This window comes from Python bivittatus, unplaced genomic scaffold (genome assembly GCF_059951505.1).
Source record: "Python bivittatus isolate LINGU-HERP-01145 unplaced genomic scaffold, Pbiv_v1 ctg000330_np1212, whole genome shotgun sequence".
NCBI lineage: Eukaryota > Metazoa > Chordata > Lepidosauria > Squamata > Pythonidae > Python > Python bivittatus.
This window is the reverse complement of record NW_028277058.1, coordinates 55,649,523-55,672,832: the sequence shown is the minus strand read 5'-3', so window position 1 is coordinate 55,672,832 and position 23,310 is coordinate 55,649,523. Positions and strand designations below refer to the sequence as shown.

Here is a 23,310-nt window from a genome sequence, read left to right as displayed (position 1 = left end):
ATCACATAATCTCCCCCCAGCATGGCCAGTGTACACTGAAGTGCAACTAACTGGAAGATACCAAGTTGGGGAAACCTGGATAAGATGAAAATCACTGGCCCCTGTTCACCAATCCATGCATGTATTTTGGTATAAGATGGAAAGCACCCCCCCATCTAAGCTATTGTAGACCATTGTTTAAAGTACTGAGTAAACTTTGAAAAGCAAAATTCAATCTCTTTTCTCCCCTAACTGAATCCACAAAGAGCAACTCAAAAGCCAACACAGAAGAAAATATGAACTGCTCCAATTGGGACAAGGAAGTTGACTGTTCCAGGTGAGTTTGACACATTATTCCCTGGTTTAACTGTGGTTTATTGATCCATGACTTACGATTAAACCACAATAGACAGGCTTCTCAAGTCAGCTATAAATAATAAACACAATAGGTGTCTTTGCATAGCATTGACTATATTCACACAACACAATTAACCACATGGACTAAAACTCTACTGTTATCTTTGTACAGCTTGCTAAGACTGATTGATGTTATCCAAGGTTGGGGTTTAGGGGGGATATCATGTAAACCCACCTCAGTTAGTACTAAAATAATCATATTCATAATAATATAAATAATAATAATATAAACCAAGGATTGACTCTGTGTGTGTGTGTGTGTGTTAAAAATAATCTACACCATGGCTCTTACTTTCCAATAGCTCTCTTAAAGACTCTGTTCTTTGGTGCTCTATGAAAAGGCAGAAGCCGGGGATCATACAGTTGTCAGGGGGTTGCACAGTCCACAGGGACCAAGAAGTTATCGAAAAGACTAATTTCTGGATCTGTCAAGGAGGTGGAACCCAGAATATCCCTTCATGGATGGACCAAATAACATAAATAGATTCTGCCTGGAAGATACGCAGCATGGACCTAAGCCATGTACGTTTTATAGGTAAATAATCAACACTTTGAATTGTACCCAGAAACAAGCCGGCAGCCCATTAAATTGAATATAGACAAAAAGCTTATAAATAAAGAGAGCAACGGAGCATGTACAATAATGATACCGCCCTGCTACACTGGCTCTCATCTGTCATCATACAGGCTGCCGCATTTTATACCAGTTAGGTTTCCAAGTAGTCTTCAAAGGCAGTCCCCAGCAGAGTGCACTGCAGTAGTCCATCTTTGAACTACTAAGGCTATGACTGACCATCACTAATGCTTCCCATCCTAAAAATGGGGTGCAACAGGTACACCAGCCAAAACTGTTGTGAGGGAAGCTGGAAGTCTTGGAGGACCTCCAAAGAGTGGACCTAAACCTTCAGAAGGAAATGCAACTCCATCCAGAATGAGGGTTGAGATACCAGTTCCCTTTTGGACAAACACCCTCTCCATCTTGCTGGGATCCAGTTTCTGCCTGTAACAATCCCACCCAGATCATTACGCTCTGCAGGACACCTGTTACATCTCCACTTGGCTCAGGGTGGACATCTCCAATACGACTGATCTCAACTTTGTCGGCTTCCGATTCTGGGTGGTTTTTAACTCCAGCGATTAAAGCATGAATCGCATGAGAGGAAGCAGGCCTAAAACCCATCCTTCAGAGCAATAAATAATAAAACTGTGAAACACTGGAAATAAACCCGTAACGGTGCCCAAGTCGGTATCACCTGCATATTGACGCTACTTCACTTCCATGGTTTGTTTAGTAATATTGGGAGGGAGACCAGGGTCTTGGGGCACCCCCTCCTCCCCACTGGCACACCCTACTCCAAGTGGTTGAAACAAGGCCCCCCAACCTCAGAGGAACTAATGCAGTTTCTCAACCTTGGTGGCTTTAAGATGTGTGGACTTCAACTCCCAGAATTCCCCAGCCAGCCATGCTGGCTGGGGAATTCTGGGAGTTGAAGTCCACACATCTTAAAGCCGCCAAGGTTGAGAAACACTGGACTCACGTATTTGTAACTCCAGCTCCCACCGCTTACAAAAGTGAACGATGTACACGAGACATTGTAAGATAAGAAAGGGGTCGTATATAAGAAATATAAGCCATGATGCGATAAGACACGGGTCGTCCCGCAGGGGAAACCCCGCACGATGAACCAACCGAGGGTCTCAATTTCTGGGGTGGGCTCCCACCCGGAAAGAGCTGTGCTCGGAAGGCATCGAGCCCCCCCGAGCAGGAAAAGCCGCCGCTGGTGCTGCACGTCCTCCCCGCCTGGCAGGAGGCAGACAGGACCACGCGCAGCTGCGGCCCAAGTTTCGCGGGCGTTATGCAAAGGTATGCAAATACGGGGGGGGGTGTCGACGTAATACCCCCCCGCCGCTGCTGAGGAGCGTCGCGCAGAGAAGCCCCTCCCCGCCAGACCTCCACGAAGGCGTCCGTCAGGTCGCTGGCTCGGTCCATGACGGGCAGGTGCCGCCCCGCCACGATCTTGACCTTCAGCTTCCCCGGCATCTTCCGGGCGCTCCGCCTCTTGCCTCCTTCCCTGGCGGCGGCGGCGGCGGCGGCGGAGGCAGCGGGCGAGGCGCCTCTTCCATAGAAGCGGGCAGGAGGAAGGCACCCGGGTCAACGTCGCCGGGGCGCATGCGCGCGCGGGGATGGCGACGGCCCGCTGGGGCTTCCTCCGCGCTTTCGCCCCCTCAGCCCGCGCGTGCGCAGCTCCAGGACAACGTCCTCTCCCCTCTTCGCCCTCGACTCACGGCCCGACGAGTCCCTCGTGCGCGTGCGCGGTGGCCTCGCCCTCAGGTTCCGTTGCTCGTAAGGGTGCGTCTTTCTTGCCCCTTGACTAATATCTTTTTTTTTTTTTATGGTTTTTCACGTTCGCCTCCGGACAAGCTTTGTCAATGGTCTTCGGGCGGGTACGTCCCGACGGCTCTGATTCTACTAAATAAAGCGGCCTCTCCTCAAACAGTTAGGCAGAGAGGGAGCGGAGAGAGAAATTAACGAAAGTCGTAGTAATCGAGTACTTCGATGGGCACCTGTTTGCGGTTGCCAGGGTTACCAGGCTGCGTAGAAGACCCGGAGTGGTCGATGTCTCAGATTTTTGGGCTGCGGGCGCCAAGTGTGGTGTTATTTCGTTGCTCCTGCAGGGAAAGGCCTGGAGTACTGTAAAGTTTTCTGCCTTGGGTCTGACCGCCATATAAAGTGTATTTATTCATTCATTATATGGCCATCCATCTCACGAAAAGCGTGACTCTGAGCAGCGTACAATAAAAACTTTAAAACAGTGATATACAAAATGACAGGTTCAGATTAAAAATTGTGGTTAAAAGGCGAAGAGAGGGCAGCAGATGTTAACAGCAACGGAGCCACCTCAGCAACTCACCAGTCCGTTGGAGCCCCCAGACCTGATGGCATAACCAAGTTTTGAGGGACTTCTGGAAAATTAACAGGCATGGAGCCAACCTCACTTGGGGCAGGGGGGATGATGTTCCATAAGGCAGGTGCCAAAATTGGGTTCAGGCTTGGAAATCCATGGGATAAATTAGTTAAGAGGAAGGATGTTTTCAAGCTAATTTATTTTATTTCTTTATTAGATTTTTATCCTGCCTCTATTATTTTTTTAATGCAAACTGTGCCCTATGGTATTGAACTACACAGATCATATAGTTCCCAAGTAAAATATTGGAATTGCAGCTAGGGTTACCAGACGTCTGGCAAAAAGAGGATGTGTCCTCTTTTTTGTCCCCACGTCCTTCATCTGGGGGGCATAGCCTAAAATTAAATATTGTCTGGTTTTTTGGGTGTCCGGGGGGTGGTGGTGTTATTATTATTTTGGACTTTTTCACAACAGTAGTCATTCATACTTTCACATATTGTGATTCTGTAAACTGTCTGCTTCTTTTTTTTCCTTGTATGTTGACAGACTCGATAGCCTGGATTTACGTTATTTAACTTATCTCCTGATTCCAGTGATCAGCTTCAATCCAGCCCCTTCAAATCTATGATCACTAATCTATAAGTCACATGGTCCAAGCTCAGAGAACCCCAAGGACTTTACACCTTCAAATCTATGATCACTAATCTATAGGTCACATGACTCATGCATTTCTGTGCTGGAATTTGGAAAGTGGGTTGTCATTGATTCTATGTTATAGCTAGCATATGGTCTTGAAAATAAAAATTTGCTGGAAAAATATTGCAAGTGAAAAGCCAGTCTTCCTAATGCTGGAAAAAGTAATTTCATATACATGAAGGCCTAAGTACATTTTTTTGGTAGTTTTTCACTGTAATTTTTGTTGTGGATGCCAAGAAAGTAAAACAGTACGTACTCCTTTTCCCCTCCATTTGTCCTCCTTTCCAAGTGTCTGTGTCCTCCTTTGCCTGTTCAGATATCTGGTAATCCTAATGAAGGGTGCTTAAAATATTCTTCAGTTCGTTCTTGTAATATTTTTTGGAAAGTAGAAAAGCTGGAGGACTGCAAAGGAATAAGGGCAAGATTTTGGTTTTAAGTCAGGGTGATTAATCCATAGTCCTTGTTTGGAAGCACCCTAACTTGGCTATAGCTGTTCTCTATATAACTAAGCCTGGATCCAACCCATACATTCATATGGGTCCATTCCTGTTAACATTCCCCAGGTCCCTCAAGACCTGGCTATGTGATAAGTCCTGGGGCTCCCAGGACACCAGGGAGATTTCGCAATGGCTCTCATTAATTTCATCCCTTCCTGTTTTGTGTGCTTTTATGATTTTTATTTGTAATTGTTTTTATGTAGTTATTCTTTTTAATTGTTGTACGCTGCCCAGAGTCACTGTGTGAGATGGGCGGCTATATAAATATGATAAATAAATAATAAAAATAATACATGTTAGATGTCATCTTTATTGCTGTACTATTGAATAGACAGAATGATTGCTTTTGGTTAATAGGAAAGCTACCTTCTGGAAATCATACACAAGTTTGCTCAAAAGTAAAATCTGCTTTTCTTCCTATACACTGTAGGACTGCAGCTTTAGTCAGCGATTTCACTGCATTGGTTTTCACATACAGGAAAATTTGTTTTTTTACTGTGCATTTATGCATATGTATGAATGTACAGATAGACCTAATCTGCAGACTGCATGCAGATTTTTGAACATGAAAGCTGATGCTTATAGAAGCATGTTACAAGATTGTTATTTCTTGCTTTTCAACAGTTCAATACATTGATCTTTCTGGTCCCTGAAATTTGTTGCTGTTGAACTATTTATTGAGTTATATCTGTATTACACTAACAATTTAGCATTTCACCAGATTTAGAGGAATAATAAAAGTGTTATTTAATGTTTACACAGTCATCTTGGACTATAATCCTGAAATTTCAACATTCAATTTATTTATATATTGAAGGGTAAATAAGAGGTTTAAGCAACTTGAAAGAATGTTACAGCTGTTTCACAGATAAATTCTCTTTCCTTTTAGTGGGGACAAGAGATTGTGTAAACAACAGCATGTGAATTTGGTTGAGTGGTTCATAGAGGTTTTGGCAAGACATAATCTAAAATTGAGTAAAAAGATGTAGGTCTGGAAAATTGTATCATTATATAAAGGGGTTTTAAAAACGAAATATCCTTGTTTTGTCAATGTGTGAAAATGATTATTTTAATATATACAAGTTTTGATATTGGCAGTTTACCAATTGGGCTATTAAATATCATTTTCAAAAATGAAAAATTACTTCATAATTACAAACCTATGCACATTTAAATTCATTTTCCCCAGTGCATTTAGTCACTGTTAGTTGTGTATTGGATTATCTGTAGTATTTTCAGCCAAATCCTATTTATGTGTATTCAGAAATAGGTTGTGCTAAATTCAGTGGTATTTAATTCCAAGTAAGATTATATAGGATTTCAGCTTTAGATTAGTAGCCCCCCAAATTCTAGAGTGAATATAATATTTTCATTCATGTCTGCAGCCAGTGTTAAAAAAAAAAAAAAAAAAGGATATTTTCAGCAGGGAGACGAGAAAGAGTGACCCTTTGTAGAGCTCTGTCAGGTATTTCTTAGTGTGCTAAAAGAGTTAGCTAACGAACAGAACAATAACCATGTGTATTTCAAAAACATAAAACAATTGCCACTCTTAAGGCTTATGTGATGACGTGTTATGCTGCCTATTGCCAAATTAGTCAAATTGTTTTGGGGCTAATATGGTTTTGGTATTTTTATATTTCAGCAGTTCTAAGGTCAGTCAAGGGCATTCATTGCTTCTTAAAACCTTGGCTTTGGCCTGTAAAAATTCTTTTAATTTTATTTAATTTATTCTATTTAATATAGACTCTGGGCAGTTTATAAAATCCATAAAAAAGTAAACAATTAAAACCAGGGAATAAAAGTTTACCCAAAGATAACCTCTGTCAGGCAGCTGATTATTTCATTGATGTCACCATTGTTGAGCCTGGTATTCTGACAATGGCTAGGATGGGAGAAAGGAGGCTCCCAGATATAATTCTTGAGAACACTATGAAACAGTTTCAGCCCCTTCTCAAGCTATTGGTCTTTATCAGTCAGGGCTCAAAATCCTTGTGTCCAGTAATTATTATGCTGCTTCTACCACAAAGTCTGCTTCTTTGCTCCCCAAGTCTGTCTATGACCCAATAATTCACTTCCTAGATTTTATCTGATACTATATACTGTAGTGCAGTGTTTCCCAAACTTGGGAACTTTAAGATGTGTGGACTTCAACTCCCAGAATTCCCCAGCCAGCCATACTGACTGGGGAATTCTGGGTGTTGAAGTCCACACATCTTAAAGTTCCCAGAGTTGGGAAACCCTGCTGTACTGGGTTAAAATCAGCTATGAATTGAAGATATAAGTAGTTGCCATAGGTATCGATTCAACTGCACAAGCTTTTATTTTTTGAATCATTGTATAGGAAATTAATTGGAGTCCCCATAACTTTATTCCCATCTTCCTCTTCCTGGCACAGTTGATGAAAGTGACCCCATGGCAAAGTAAACAGGAAGCCATGTTTCTGAGCATTGAATTAAATAAGACTACTGTTTTCTGTATATTTAGTCAAGTTGCTCTGATAAAATTTACATTGAAATTTTGATTGGGTTGAATATTTATACATTGCTCTATAGTTGCAAAACTCACAAGGTGGTTTTAAAAAGTCCATTTTAATAACAAAATATAGTACAGAACTTAAAGAGAGAACAGCAGAAGCAGAAAGAAGTCTATTTATACAGAGAGTAAATAACTGGCAGAGAGATTGTAAAACTGTCTAAATAATTGTTACAATGTTTGTGAGAAAAATTAAAAGTGTATATGAGTATGTCTCTCTCTCCCTGTCTCTCTCTCGCCATATATAGACACACACATAATGTAAATGTGCTAATTCTAATCTTATGTATGGTTGAATAACCAGGCCGGTATTGTCAAAACATAGTTTCACATTCCTAGTCAGCCATAAAATTCTTCTGGTAATCTTAGCCTAATTACCATATTTTCCAAAGGATTATTCTGAAGATAAATTGGGGCAAGCAGGAGATAAGAGGAAAATGTTATATTTTTCTCCTATGTTTCTAGGATCAGGGGGGAAAATAGAAATAATAAAACAAGTGGTAGTATAGAGAAAAGCATGGCATTGGCCCCTCCCAGTCAGTGGATGGAAACAAAGGGCTATCTTTTCTTATGATTCAGCACAATGCAAAGAAAGCCGTTGATATACCCTGCAGTTCTAACACATACGTGACAAACTCAAGACAGCAAGCATTTGCACACAGTAACAAAAAAAAAAATTATTCAAAGCCTAGATATTAGAAGAGTTGAGTTCAAAGCAGCCTATGCCCGTGTAAGGGGCTATAGAATTATAGTTTCAATTATTTTCTCTAGTTGTGGGCAGTGTACTGAAACGTGTTGTTTAATAGTGACAATATAGTTGCATCTTTACTAATCTCTTGCTGTTTCGGATGAAACACATCCGTTTTTCTATTTCAGGTTCATAGATGCTTTTAAATAGGTTTCTTGGTAGCACAGTCTTTTGCGCATTTACATGACAGTCCCACTATATTCAAAAAGGTTCATACCCAACTTTTTAGACAGAGGATTGCAATGGAAGGAAATGCTGGAATAAAAGCAGTTACATTTCCCGTCTTTAAAAGTGAGGACAGGTAGTGGCTGTGAAGTGGGTATTCTCTTGAACAGATCACTGTATGTTTCATGCTCAGGATTTAAGCTATTCAAAGCAAATACCACTATCCACAAAATAAGGTAAGATACTCTGACTTTCCTTTTTTTTTTTTTGTAATTCCTCTATTTATTTTATTTTATTTATTCAATTTATACAGCTACCCATCTCACATGCGTGACTCTGAGCAGCTCACAGAGTCTGATATTTATTTATTTATTTACTATGCCAGCCATCTTATCTATCTATTTATTTATTTATTAAATTTGTATGCCGCCCATCTTATTTATTTATTTATTAAATTTGTATGCCGCCCATCTTATTTATTTATTTATTTGTTTGTTTATTTATTTATTTATTAAATTTGTATGCCGCCCATCTCCCCCAATGGATGACTTTATGATATGATATGATATATGTTTATTATATTATAGGTCCATATTAAAAAAAAGATTCCTCATATATTTTTGCTCACGGTTTTTCAGTCCTAGCATGAAAGCAGAGTCCTTGGAAAATCAAGGAAGCATGTAACTTCATGGTAGATATAATGGAAGGGAGCCATATTTCAGCAAATAAAGCCCATTGTTTCAATCTCTTGTTTCAATTTTCTATGTCAGTTTCTCAAATAAAGCAATAATCTATATGCCAACCATTCAGGGAATGATAGTCTGGAAGCAGATTTCCAAGCAATTAGAACTGATCAAATCTTTATACATCAAATAAATGTAGCATTTCTGCTCTTGAAAACTGAAAGAAGAATTAAAATCTGGCAAAGTTTAATATCTGACAAAATTAGAATAAATTCCTTCCAGAATATAAATACTATCAGAAATATGAGCTATGTATGTGTGAGAGTATCTCTACATCTACCAACATTCCAACATTAAAAGCAGTAACATCTGCAACCTTAGCACAAACAGATGTGGGATCTGCCAAATATTTTTATTATGATTATATGCCATCAAGTTGTTGTTGACTCTTGGCCACCACATAGATAGAGTTTCTCCATGACAATCTATCCCTAACCTGGTCTTTTAGGGTGCACCCATCACCACCGTAACTCAGTCCATCTACCTTGCTGCTGGTCATCCTCTTCTTCTCTTGCCTTCTACCTCCAGCATTTGAACCTTTTCCAAAGGGTTGAGTCTTTGCATAACATGTCCAAAGTAGGATAATTTGAGCCTGGTCATTTGTGCCTCAAGTGAGAACTCTGGGTTGAGTTACATGTATATCCTGCCACAATCCAACAGTTCTCAGTGGCTTGCATGTTACGTAACACAGAAAATATTAACGTTTCCACAGTATGATGAAAATGTTAATAATTTAATAATAATAATTTTATAAGAATAATAAAAGTCACAATATAACTATCAGAAAAGTAAAAGATAATAAATAAATAGTGATCTTCCCACAACTGAATAGAACTTCTGAGAAAAATACTAAAGTTACTCAAGGCAAATTACCAAAAGTTTTCTTTGATTTGATTGACAGTTTAGGGCTTGTGGGCATATGGAGGCAGAAACATGACAATTCAAGAGAGTACATCTACTTGGTGAAGATGATGGAACTCGCTGAGATGGCCAAATTGACTTCTTTGATTAGAAAAAAGACAATATCTATGTTTATGGCTGACTAGAAACCCCTTATGGATCTTTTGCAAAAAACAGAATAAAATGAACTTATGATTTATGATTTTGATGGTTAGAAAGGATAGAAAGAAGAGAGACATGTAACTTTAGAGAGAGAGGTAAATTGATAATTGTACTTATAACTGCTGTAAGGAAGGTCAGAAGCCACTCTGTATCTTTTTTTTTCTTTTTCTTTTCTATTTTTCTTTCTTTCTTGAACTTTTAGCTTTCTCTTTGATTTTTTTTCTTTCTCACTTTTTATTAGTTTGCATTAGTTTTTATCTTATTAAGAATTTTAATAAAATTAAATCAATCAATCAGTCAGTCAATCAAGGTTCACTTCATAAACTAAGTTAAAACGCTCTCTGAAATAGTTCCATTTTTAGTATCCTGAAAATCAACAAGGAGGGGCTAGTCTGATCTCCACCCAGAGACTATTCTGGAGAACTGACACTGCCATGGAGAAGCAGCACCTTCTGACTTTGACTCTTTTCACCTCTCAAAAGTGTGGGACGAGGAGTTTCTCCCTTGATGATCTAGTACAGGGTTCCTCAACCTCAGCAACTTTAAGATGGGTGGACTTCAACTCCCAGAATTCCCCAGCCAGCCCAGAATTCTGGGAGTTGAAGTCCACTCATCTTAAAGTTGCTGAGGTTGAGGAACCCTGATCTAATAGGTCAGGCTGATTCCTCTTGGAGTGAGTGGTCCTGCAGATACTGAGAGGCCAAGCCTTAAAGTACTTTATAGGCCAAAGCCAACCCTTTAAATTGTACCCAGAAACTAACTGGCAACCAATGCAGGCCCTGCAGAATTGGTGTTATATGCTTCCAGCATAAGGTACAGTGAGCCCGTGGGCTGCTACATTCTGGACCAACTGTAGTTTCTGGCTAGTCTTTACAGGCAGCCCTGGATGCAGGGTATTGCAGTGGTCCAATTGGGTGGCAAGGAAAGCATGAATTACTAGCTAGGTCAATAATATCTGCATCCTACCACTGGACATCCGGTTCTCCTCTTTCCTTCCACATTTCTTGCCACTACAGACTTCTCCAGGGAACTAGGTCTTCACATGATGTGTCCAAAGTATAATAATTTGAACCTGATCATTTGTGCCTCGAGCGAGAACTCTGGGTTGACCTGTTTGTTTTCTTGGCTGTCCACGGTATTCTCAGGATTCTTCTCCAACATCCAGGTTCAAAAGGGTCAGTGCCTTTTCTGTCCTTTTGCAAAGCCCAACCTTCGCTTCCATAGAGTGTCAAAGAAAAAACATTGCCTGTATTATTCTGATCTTTGTAGATGCAGACACATCATGGCATCTGAGTAACTTTTCCAAGGCCTATTGTACCAAGTGCTAGTCTGTGGCATATTCCTTGACTGCTGGTTCCTTTACTGGTGATAGCTGATTCTAAAAGGCAGAAGCTATCCATCACTTCAGTATCTTCACTGTCAATTCTGGCTGGTTGCTAGATCTGTTGTCATTAGTTTGCCCTTCTTTATATTTAATCTTAGAAACATTTTTCACTGGGTTTAACTACTAGAGCTTCCAGATCATTTTCACTCTCAACTATCAAAGTAGTGTTATCAACATAGTGCAAGTTATTGATATTTCTTCCTTCCATTTAAAACATTGCTCATCTTCTTCCAATCCATCTTCCCTCAATATATATGCTGCAAACAGGTTGCATAAATAAGGGGAAAGTATGTAACCTTCTCTCAGTCCTTTGCTAACCTGGAGCCAGTCTGTTTTGCCATGTTCTGTCCAGTTTGTGGCTTCTTGACGTCTATAGGTTTCACATGAGGACAATGAGATGTTCTGAGATTCCTATTTTTCTAAGCACATTCCACAGTTTGACAAGGTCAACACAATTAAAGGCCTTTCCATAATCAGTGAAGCATGTTGACTTCTCTTTGGTATTCTTTGCCTTAATTATCCAGCGTGCATCAGCAATATTTTGTGAACCTAGTCATGAGATAATTAGAAAAACATCAGTTGACTTTTTAAAAAAAGAATGTTTAAATAGATAGGAAGCTGGTATGCTTCCAAGCAAAACACCAGCCTCTGCCATTGTATTTATTTGCAGAACTGCCATTGGATCCCACTAGAATGGTAGAAATTATCCTGGGAATCTAGCTCAACATTTGAGAAATGCTGTTTTAATGACTGATCATTTCCATTTTCTGGCTAACCAATTTTCCCCTAGTAGCCATTTTGTCAATATGCTCTCAGAATTCCAAGTGTTTTTCTGACCTAAAAGGTTGCCTATTCCTGGTGGATGAGATTTACTTTTAGTAGTTTTTAGTAGAAACTTGAAGAAATTCATTAATTAGAGCCAGGTGCAAAGGAATGATCTTAGCATTAAATAATGATGATACAAGCACTGATCAGAAGGGCTATTGCCTTTTCACACAAATTGAGCCCCCCTCTCCCTACATCTTAAGGATTCTTTATTTCAGTAGTATAACTTAGGGTGTAGAAGAGTTATTTTGCTGCTGTAGATTGCTAGCAGATCATCTGGAAGTCATCAGTTGATCCCAACCTGCTTTTTATCCATATCTGCTTTTTGTGATTGGACTTAGTTTGAGTAGAAGGGAATTCCTGCCCTAAGTAGGTCAAATTCCCTCAAAGCTTCTTTTATTATCTATTGTTGTTGCTATTTTAACCTATAAGCTAGTTAATATTTTCAAAAATAAGGCAGTCCTTGCCTGTGGCTTTATATGACAAAATGTAAAAAGAACTGCAGGATAAGAAGTAAGAAGTAACAGAAAAGCAATTCCTACTCTGGCTGATGGTGCCAATTAATTTCCCACTTCTTCCTTGGGAGGTGGGGGAGTATCCTCTTCTTGGGCCTCAGTCTGGCCTTGGGCCAGCACATACCTCCTTTCCAAGTACAGTCCCAGGGCACGAGAAAGTTGAAGAGAAGTTCTTTTGCTGGGAGGGATAAAAGCAAGATTCTTCTAGCAGCTTTTCCTCTGTCCCCTCTTTGCTATATTTTGTAGTGCATGTCACCTGCTTGAGCAGCCTGAGTTCCATCACTGATACCTTTTAGCATGACATATATTTCATGTTACTCCTTCTCAATGCCCATTAAACACAGAAGCTTTAACTAGTCTGTGGTGCAGAACTAGTTTAAATATGGAGATCCATAGCTTACCTGTGTTTTGTCCTTCTCCTCCTAGTAACTTCATGCTTTGTTTCGTTTAACTCATTTCTCTAGTGTCTGCCAACAGACATGACCTTGTAACAATGAACGGTGTGCCACCGAAACTTGACAATAACATCCTTAAATGGTTTGGCCTTTTTTTTAAAAAAAAAGGAGCAGTCCTGAAATATGGACGCTTTTGCAGATTAGGTAGAATAATTGCTGGTACCACCTCAACATATTTGATATGTGTAGGGACTAATGAAGTATTTGTTAGCAAAAATCACCTGAAGCCATTTCCTACAGCAACACAAATGCACGTAGAACTGTAGAATGTGGGCCAGGAACAGTCCCACAAGCACGTGCTATGTCCTGACAGGTGCTTGATAAACATCCCGTTTTTGCTGCTCTGAGCAGATACCAAACCCAAGAGGTATTGGAAGCTTCTGACAAGCTGGTTTGGGTTTATGGGGTCATTAAGTGTTGCAGGCTCAGACGACAATAATATCTCTGTGAACCATCTAGAATGTTGTGACCCACTTAAAGGCCTACCAATAAAATGCAGAACAAAAATATCCATGAATGAGCCATATGTAAGTGCCAAGCAATCTGCTTTATGAGCAGCTATTCACATGCAAAACACTGAAGAAGTCATAGGGTTCACCTCTGCAACTCTGATCATCTTTCCGGGATATCCAAAGTGCTGGAAAAACCCCTGCCTCGGTGCATCTATTTATGGTTCATTGATTTTACATGACACGTTTGCAAAGGGGCTTAGGAGGTAAAGTGATCCTCATAATCCTGCTGCTCATATCATTTCCATTCCAAATTGCAACAGATAATTTATCTCCTCTTTATTTTCTACAGCTGCATCTTGTTTCCCGTTGTGGCCAACCAGATGCCGGTAGGAAGGCAAAAAATGCAAGGTAAAGGCAATAGCCCTGTGCTGTTTGCTAGTATGCAGAGATGAATGGTCCCCGATCCTGGTGGTAGATATATAGCTATCGTGGCAAATAGCAAGTGATTTATTTCCCTTTCAGAGCTGTCCATGTTGTTGGTCATCGCTATACCCCTTGCTTAGTACAGCATCTGAATCCATCCAGCTTCTTCTGGAAGTGAATCCCACCATCTATGTACAATGCAAGATTCTTATTTTGTCTGTTTTAAATCCCCATCATTCATTACGTTCCTAAGAGCTTTTTCCACTTAAATATAGGTCAGGCATGACTTATTTTTCCCCTCAGGTAAATGCCTTGTAATCATCCCAATAATATAATACTTTTGTGCTTAAGAACACAACACGTTTATGCTGGATGGTGTGGATGGGTGGGGGAATGTTTAACTCCTTTTGAGATGTTGTGGGTGGAGGAACTGATGTAGTGAACAGAAAGGTGAGAAAACCTTGACTTTTCTAAGGCACATTTAGGGCACTGTCTTAGTCACTGATAGACGGCACATGGCTGCTTTGAAGATTGCCATTGATGTTTGCATTAGGCAATAAAGTCCAGAACGGTCCTTGCTGATCCTGGGTATCTGGTAGAGAGGGAACATATTCAACAATACATGACAACATGCATGCATGAAAATGTTGTCCAGGAAGACTAGATATAGGACATGTTTCTAGACTGGCTGGATTGATAAGCTGCAAATACTTAACCTATGCTCAGATCACAATATAATTATTCAACATTATTTCAATGATTGATCCAGCCTGGTCATTGAGAGAGGGCGTCCTGAGAATTTCTTCCTTCCATGAGGTACACAGGGCATGAATAACATGGCAGACCTTCTCTGTAGCAGCCCTCGCCTTGTAGAATTCCCTTCTGTGCAAACCTCTACGTTTATCAGTTTTCTGCAAGCAACTTAAAGCTTCTTGTTTGGTCTTTGATGTTGTATACTGCCCAGCGTACTTTGGGATTGGGGAGGCTTATAAGAGGAAGGAAGGAAGGAAGGAAGGAAGGAAGGAAGGAAGGAAGGAAGGAAGGAAGGAAGGAAGGAAGGAAGGAAGGAAGGAAGGAAGGAAGGAAGGAAGGAAGGTCCAGAGGTAAGATATACTAAAGATTTGAGCAATGGTAACCCATGAGGCTTTTATAGTATCACTATATTCTAGAATGCCTTCCATAAGAAGATTTTAGAGAGTAAGGAGGATGACCTTGACAGAATATGCAAGAACCATTACCTAGGCAAAAAGAGATGAAATATTCTTTAAGCCCTGAGAAGCAAGGTAATATTCAGAAGTGCCTTAGGCAAAGGCCTCCTTGATGCCCTGGGATATGAGACGGAGGGGGAGTAAAGCACAATCAGATTTGCAAGATTCTGCTACTGTAGCCGATCTCAATGAAATGTAGCTCTAGTCTTCCTGTGGATCTTCTGATCTGGTCTACCTAGCAGGGCTGACAGACTCATTTAGTCCCAAATTCCGAAATTAAATAAATAAATAAATTTGAGACGGGCAAGGGCCTTTTTCTTTATCCAGATATTTTAAAATCTTTGCAACTGCACTGATTTAATTTTAACTTACTCTTTGGTTTTTGCATTACAGTACTTGGTATTTTCCCACTAGTACAATGTATTTTTAAAGGCTTACCCATTTGATAAAGGGGCTTTTGTGTGTGAGCGCTTGGAAATTGAGGCCAAAATGTTTAAAGAGTTATATGCCATACAAATGAAATGTTAAAGTCAGTTTAAGACTTTTGATAAGATCTAGTATCATATGAGTAGACTTGATCATGGTGCAGAATTTTCTTTCTGTTGTCCTGCACCATCACTTCTACACCTGAAATCTCTTCTAAAGGGTTCCCTGACTATTGAAAGTTGATGAAAAGGAGGATAGAGAATAAATTTTACTGTTCCATTAACACACCAGCTTGATTTGAACTTCTATTCAAAGCTCTGCTCAGTAACTTTTAGCAAAAATCATGCCAGTAATGTAGATTTCCTAACATTGCTCCTTTTTTGTTATGCTTCGTTTTGAAAATATAATTATGATATGGGATATACATCATTATACAACGAAGCAATAGATACTGTCAGGACCATGGACAGCCCCAAGACTTTAAATAAGTTGCTCCATGAAAGCTTAAAACTGGAGTCATACAGTACATCTCAAGTTAAACCCTGAGTATAGTTCCAAGTGTACCCCCCATCTTAAATTGACTATCATTTATCTCTCCTTCCATCTTCCTTCTTCTTGCAAATCCTTTTATACCCATATCTGCAACAAAAGTGTGAGTTCTAGTCTTCCCTTAGGCATGAAAGCCAGCTGGCTGACTTTGGGCCAATCACTCTCTCTCAGCCCAACCTACCTCACAGGGTTGTTGTTGTGGAGAAAATAGGAGGTAGAAGCATTAAGTATGTTAACTGCCTGGAGATGACGTACACATACAAACACACACACAAATCTAATAATAATGATAATAATACAGTAATAATACCACCTAAATATAGACAAAAATATTTTTAAGAATACACAAATGCTTAAATTTTGTAGGCCAAGAAACCTGCTAGAAATGCTAAGATTATACTGTATTAAATCCATGGTTACATTTGAATCTTGGCTTCATTTCATTGTAATGTTTCAAGAACTCAGACCCCCTGCCCTTTGAGTAGAGTCCCCTCCTCCCTCTTCTAGCCCTAACCAATGCAGCTTGAACCCCATCTCCAGATGTCTTGGCTAATCACAGACAGTCAAGCAGAAACAAGTTGGAACAACGCTGATAAATAATCTGTCAAGGGACCTGGAGAGTGTGATTTGTCATGGGTTCAGATACATGTCAGAAAAGCAAGAAATTAAAGGTCAGGTTTAAAAAGAAAGAGATGCTGCTGTGAAGAGGAGGAAGAAGGTCCAGCTACTTCACCTTCACAAATGCCTGTTTTTCTCTTTTCAATCTCTTTCCTGCTTCATCTAACCCCATATCTGAATAGATCAACCATGGACCGCAAGAGACATTTATTTCCAGCTACATTGATTCAGGAAGATCTTAAGGAACGTTTCCTTTTTTCCTACTTTCCCTCCTCACTCCTCCCTATGCCCTCCTTCCTTCCTTGCCCCTTCCTTTCTATAGGCTTGGGTATGCCAAGTTATAACCGTTTGCTGAACTTGAAGCAGAAATAGTAATGGCTGACTTGGTGTAAACCTTTTCAGTGTTTATAAAGAAAGCTGCTGTTTCTTTAATCTCAACATATGTTCTTTGTAAAAGAACAAGGATTCATTGTTTGGATGGGTGATTTGGATGGATAAGTGGGAGAGGGCCATGATGAAATAAGCAGCGACACAGTGTAAGAGTGAGAAACAGAACAAAGAAATTCAGGAGGGCCCTCATAGGTCAATCTGGAAGAGGGATCCCTGATTTCATAAAGGTTGCTTGAGGAGGCAGGTGACTTATAGCCCCAGGCTGCTAATGTGGGAAGCCAAAAGGGTATTGAGTGGAACTCTTTAGAGTCATAATGTATTGAATAGAACTTTAACTGCTTCAGTACAGACCCACAAGGAGAATTTTAAGTGGTGTTCCAAGATGTCCAGTAGACCTTTTAAAGAGCCATGACATGGATTCACATATGGTTTGTAATGGCATTCCAAGATACTGGGTGACCTACAAAGTCACAGTATGGACTCACTAAGTGTTGTGCAAATGGAGAGGAAAGAAAGTGGGCAGATTCATCCTAAACCTGGGTTTGGGCCTAATGATTTGGGCAGAATAACATAATAATTTGATAGAAGTTGACTCATTCAAAAACAGTTCATCAACTTAAAAAGACACACCAGGTCTTTAAATAGCATTGAAGCAAAGGCAGCAGAAACCAGAAGAATTGTCACAGGGGTAGTTACAAGGGTACTATCAGGAAAGGAAAAGGAAAAGGAAAAGGAAAGGAACTCTAAATTGGAAGATGTTACAAAAATATATAATCATATTAAAGTAAACTAAAACATAAGGCACCAACTAACTATGCATGGATTCTGGCAATAATTGAAGGTGTGTCAGTTGGCTGTAAATTACTTTGAAACCAGTAATAACTGAATAGGAGTTGATGCTAGTTTGCTTGAATTATCCCTTTAGGGTTAATATTTTCCATTTGAATGCACATTTTTCCACCAGATAACGATCAGCTTTCATTAATCATTTCCCTAACCCTAATTCCGATTATATATTTTTTCCTGCTTGGGTACGGCTGCAGAGCAGAAAATAGTACTATATGAGAAACTGAATTTGATTTCTATATTATGGTCAGTGCAGAAAAGTAAATTCTAAGCTTGGAAATAACGTCTACTGAAATATTTATTTATTTAGTGGTATGCCACCCATTCTTAAAGACAGTAGGCAGCTAACAATGGGAAGCATTGCCAAGCAAAAGATTCCTCAAAAATAATAAAGCCAATAAAATAAGATAAATGTAGTATCAAGATTACACAAAAAGGAAAATGTGCAATGTCTGTCTGTCAAATTTAAATATTCAATCATATCATACCCTCCTCCTGTGCTTGATGAATGTCTTAATTAGTGCTAACTTCTGGTTTGAGTAAATCTGCTTAAGATGAATCTACATATCCTTTGCAGGAAAAGAGAAAGCTGGCTGGTCTGTGTACAGCTGAATTTTCTATTATCTTGTCAAAGAGCCATGAAAACTTGGCTCTTCAAAAAGGCATTTGGGGATGCTTGAAGATTCTGTCGCCCAAATGGTGACACATCAGGATTTTGTGGTTTGTTTCTGATTATATATGTTGTTATTCGTAAGCTGCTCAGAGTCTTTGGAAATGGAACAGCTAATAAGCTGAAGTACTGAATAAATAAGTAATTTTCATAGCCGTAATGAGCTGTTCACATTTTTGCCAGTCCATCCCTGTAGCCTTAAAACTATAGGAAGGACGTGGACCACATCTGTGGAATAAGTTATATCCTGAATCTGAATTCTCCTAAGTTGTTCTGGAACTTCACAGTGTGCTTGCTTTCTTTTATGCATACACAAAGAGATAACTGTTCAACAGCTGTTTTCGACGAGCCGGCTTTCATCTATTCATGTTAATCCAGAAATGGAGAGGAGGTTCCTACATGATAGTGATTAATCAAACAGGGGTTAGCCAACTCTATCTCAAAAGGGTAACCCTGGAGGACTTTCCCATTGGCTTCCTCCAGGGCCACCCCTCTCCCACCTCCCCTGGCAGCCAGCCTTTCTGCAAGGGAACAGATGAGAGCAACAACCTTTCCAATCACCTACTTTGACCCATTTGTAATGGATACTTCATATTATTCGTCCTTTTCAACTTGTTGAAAAAGAAAGATGGGACATGATTAAATTGATCTGCAGTCAACAACTTTTCCTAAGCAGTTGTGTTAGCTTGAAAGCTGTTGTAGTCCTTCATTAACAAGTGCTTAATAACTTATATAGAGGTCTGGATCCAATGATTTGATCAGGTTCCTCCCAACATATTTTTAGATCACTGGCTGTGTTTCCAGAGCATGCTGTAATCCTTGTTTAACTGAAACGTGACTTAGTGACTTAACATGAATGTCTGGGTTTGGACAACACACTGAAAAGAAACTATTCGTTCACATTTCAACCCAGACTGTTTAGTGTATCCAAACATTAACATATGGGATTGATATGTCTACTAATGGTTTCCTGAAGGATAGTCATATTAGTCTTTTGCAGCAAAACCATAAAAGTGACATGTTTGCATGCTCTACTGGATCACCAACCAATCAACCAACCACATTTTAATCTAATGGAATGTGCAGTCTCAGCCAATGGGATTAGTTTTTGGTTCAATGGTGCGATATGAACCCAAGACACTGGGTTAATTGGGAAAACCATGGTTAACTATGGGTAAGCATGTGAACGAAACGAACCAGAAACTAACTACACTGTAACTTAAGGTTGTGGGACTCCAACCTATTTGATTAATTAACTGCCAAATACTCATGCAAACTCAGACAAATTTATTCAAGGTAGCTTAAATTAATTAAGGAAAGTTTGTCATAGAGATACTAGCACCTTAAGACAGCTAAACTATTTATTATGGCTTAAGCTTTTATTTTTTGACATGTCACAAAAATGTTGGGTGTTTTTACTGCCAGGTAAGTGTGTAGAGCAGCCTTTCTCATCTGGGTGTGTGTGTTTATAGCTTCATGTCGTATCCCGTGACAGAAACATTGCATAGCATTCTAAAAATGGTGCTGTTGTTGTTTTTATAACGTTGCCTTTTTCATACAGTTGATTATTCCTCATGATTTGTCAGCTAAAGGAAAGAGTTATAGAATGTTTTAGAATAGGAACATGGGAAATTGCTTTTTACTGAGTCAGACCATTCATCTAGCTCCATCCGGTCTCTGCTAAGCAACAGCTTTTCAGGAGTTTAAAGGTTTATGGAACCTTTCTCAGCCCCTCAGCAGAGGCCAGGACTAGATCTAGGAGCTTCTAGAACATCCCTTCAACTTTAGGCAGTGGTGTGCATTCTGTAGAGCAAGGGTGAGCAACTTGTGGCCTTGGGAGGTCCCTCTGGCCATAACTGCTGAAAAATGATGGGAAGGTTTTACACCATTCTGAAGTGGGAAACATGAACATTGTAGAGCAGACATTAAAATATACAGATCGCTAAACTAACCCCCCCCCATTCTTTCCTAAAACCCAATTGAACCTATGTTGTCATAGGCTGCACTCTCTTTCTCCCACCCTCCTATGTTAAACATGGCTTTTGGCTACCAAAGTTTATTCTGCCCTTGTAGAGAGTAGCACCAGAGTCTGTGTGTGGGGAATGAATTTTGTAATGGGGTCGGGGAGAAATGGATATACTTGGCAAGTATTGGAAATCACTTTCCTATTGCTGATAAACAACTTCAGCAAACATGATTTTTGCATTGATTGCTTATGTGCCATCAAGTGCATGTTGACTCTTAGCAACCACATAGATAGATTGTCCCCAGGAGCTTCTATCCCCAGCCTAGTTCTTCAGGTCTTCCAACAGTGGGTCCATCATCACTGTAATTGAGCCTATCCACCTTGCTGCTGGTCATCCTCTTCATTTTCCTTCCACTTTTCGCAGCATTGGAACATTCTCCAGAGAGCTAGGTCTTTATTTGAATGCTATATTGTACGTATGGTCTTGTACTACAGGTTTGTTCCAGTAACTACAGATTCTGTGTCTGGTTGCACATTTAATAAAAGCCTAATTCCTAACATTTTTATTGCTCAGGTGACGCCATAGTATCAGCTCTACCAAAACAGACAGATCTGACCTTGAGATACTAGCACATTTTGGTCTGCCGGTTTTCTTTCCCAGCGTGTAAACCTGTTCCACCTGTAACTAAAATCCTCAAAGGATGAAGTCCAAAGATGCTGGAAATCCTAAAGCTGTGTCATTGCTTGGTGAAGAAATACTAACATGTTTAAACCACATAAGCAGATACACTCTTGATCAATCAAAAGAAAGATCAAGAAATACCTAAGTGCCTTGAGTGCTATTTTGGTCAGAAATGTAATGCAACAAATAATACCACTGGCTTTCTTAAGACGCATTGTCACTTGCTCTGATTTTCATCTCATCACTAGAAATTTGGGCATCTGCATCTATATTCTGAGCAGCTCCATGGCTTGCTGGAGAGTCACTCAAAAAGAGTGGTCAATCACTAAGGATGGAGGCAAACCACTGCAGCACGGTGTCTCCCACTCCCAACCACTGCAGCTGGTCCAGAGGGGTACCATGGTTGACAGTATGGAAAACCACTAAGAGATCAAAGAACATAAGGATTGATGCACCCCCAACAAGTCAGCTCCACCAAAGGTCATTGACAAGTGCGACCAAGGCTGTCTCTTACTATATCTTGGCATGAAACCCAATTGGAACAGGCCCAGATAATCTATTTCCTCCAAGATCCTCCACAAATGCTATCCAACCACCTTCTCAACAATCTTCCCTACAAAGAAAACATTGGAAACAGGATAGTAACTATCCAGAATACAGGGTTCTACAACAGCCTCTTGAGAAGAGAGTGCACCACCACCTTCTTTAAGGCTGAGGGGACTATCCTCTCTCTCTCTCGAAAAGTCTGATAGCATCACTTGGACCCACCCACAGATTACCTTCCAGGCTTGACCAGGAGTGGCTTGAGTCTAAATGGCAGATGGCCAAACTTACAGTCTGGAGGATCTCGTCCACTTCATTGGGAGTCACAGAATCAAACTCTGTCCAGATGACATCATAAGACTCTGCCCCAGACAACTCACTGCCCAGAGTCCAACTGCAAGTGAATCCAAGTGACTTTATCTGCCAGATAACAGCCCTGTAGATGGTCCTGTGGCCTGCCCTACCCCCCACCCTAAAGAGAGTGCCAGGGCTATTTATCGGAGGACACAATATGGCCGGAGAAATAAGGTTTCTCTGCCCTTATCACCACGGCATAGGCCTGAATGTGGGCTCTTATTCGCGTTTTAATAACTTGCATTGCTACTAGAGTTCTCATCCCCCTGCACGTATACATGCTACTTTAAAGACAAAGAAATGAGAGAAAGCTGGAATCCAAGACTGAAATGCTCTGTGGTGTTATTAGACATCACTCTCCTTCCGCTCCTTATCACATAAGGGTTACCCAGAAATATTAGAGTAACTAATATTTAGTTACTCTAATATTTAGAGTTGAGTTAGAGCCCAACTACTGGCTCTTTTTTTTTTTTTTTTTTCAATTTACAGGTATAACCATGGCATACTTCATCAGCATGCGTTGGTAGGATAGCTTTAAAAAGTATTTGGAAACTCAGGAAAATCAATAAAGAACCCCGGTAATAGTACAAACTGCCTTTGCTTTTGGGGGGAGGGAGACAGTTGCAAGAGCATCATAGAACGTAAAAGGTAAAAGGGAGCTTAGAGATCAACCGATCCAACCCTCTTCTCGGTGGCAGGGCATCTCATGTTATTGTTCAATCCCATCCGATCCAAATCAAGTCGATTTCGTTACTGAAAAGGCAGGGAAGCCAAAAATATTTTCAGTTAATGAAAACAGCAACCACACCAAACCTCTGGGCGGTGCCTGTGTGTGTAAATCTAAAACGCAGAAGAAGGCTTTCCTTAATGCAGTGGTTCTCAACGTAGGCAACTTTAAGATGTGTGGACTTCAACTCCCAGAATTCGGCTGGCTGGGGAATTCTGGGAGTTGAAGTCCACACATCTTAAAGTTCCCAAGGTTGGGAAACTGCCTTAACGAGACGATCCGAAAGCGGAATTGCACGTTTTGCCCCGCGTTTCCATCTCCAGAACAGCGACAAAGAATCCCCACTTTGGCACGGAAACCAGTAATCCGGGCACCACCCTCCATCCCCCGAGCTAGGAACAGGCCCTTTACCACAGAGAAGGCAGACAACGCGCTGTCCGCGGGCCCTGGGCGGGGCGCCGCCGCTTGTTTTCCCAAGCTGCTCTGCGCCGGAGCGTGGTGGCGTCTGAGCGGTATTCTCAATGAAGGGGCG

General features: G+C 40.4%; 1 protein-coding gene and 1 long non-coding RNA gene across 9 annotated transcripts in view; one reads left to right on the top strand and one right to left on the bottom strand.

The window, feature by feature from the left end:
* The window catches only part of C2CD5 (C2 calcium dependent domain containing 5), a 92,591-nt gene extending 90,015 nt beyond the window's left edge, over positions 1–2,576 (bottom strand). For all 8 annotated transcript variants that reach the window (XM_088141345.1, XM_088141347.1, XM_088141348.1 and 5 more), the window contains exon 1: positions 2,348–2,576. In XM_088141345.1, the coding sequence (XP_087997471.1) occupies positions 2,348–2,437 (90 nt within the window). In that variant the 5' untranslated portion in view covers positions 2,438–2,576. The remainder of the gene's footprint in view (positions 1–2,347) is intronic.
* Positions 2,577–2,661: 85 nt separating this feature from the next.
* On the top strand, positions 2,662–21,919 carry LOC148215979 (uncharacterized). The gene is made up of 3 exons (XR_015796283.1): positions 2,662–2,746; positions 13,726–13,784; positions 21,047–21,919. It is a non-coding gene; the product is annotated as an uncharacterized LOC148215979 (long non-coding RNA).
* The last annotated feature ends 1,391 nt before the right edge of the window (positions 21,920–23,310 follow it).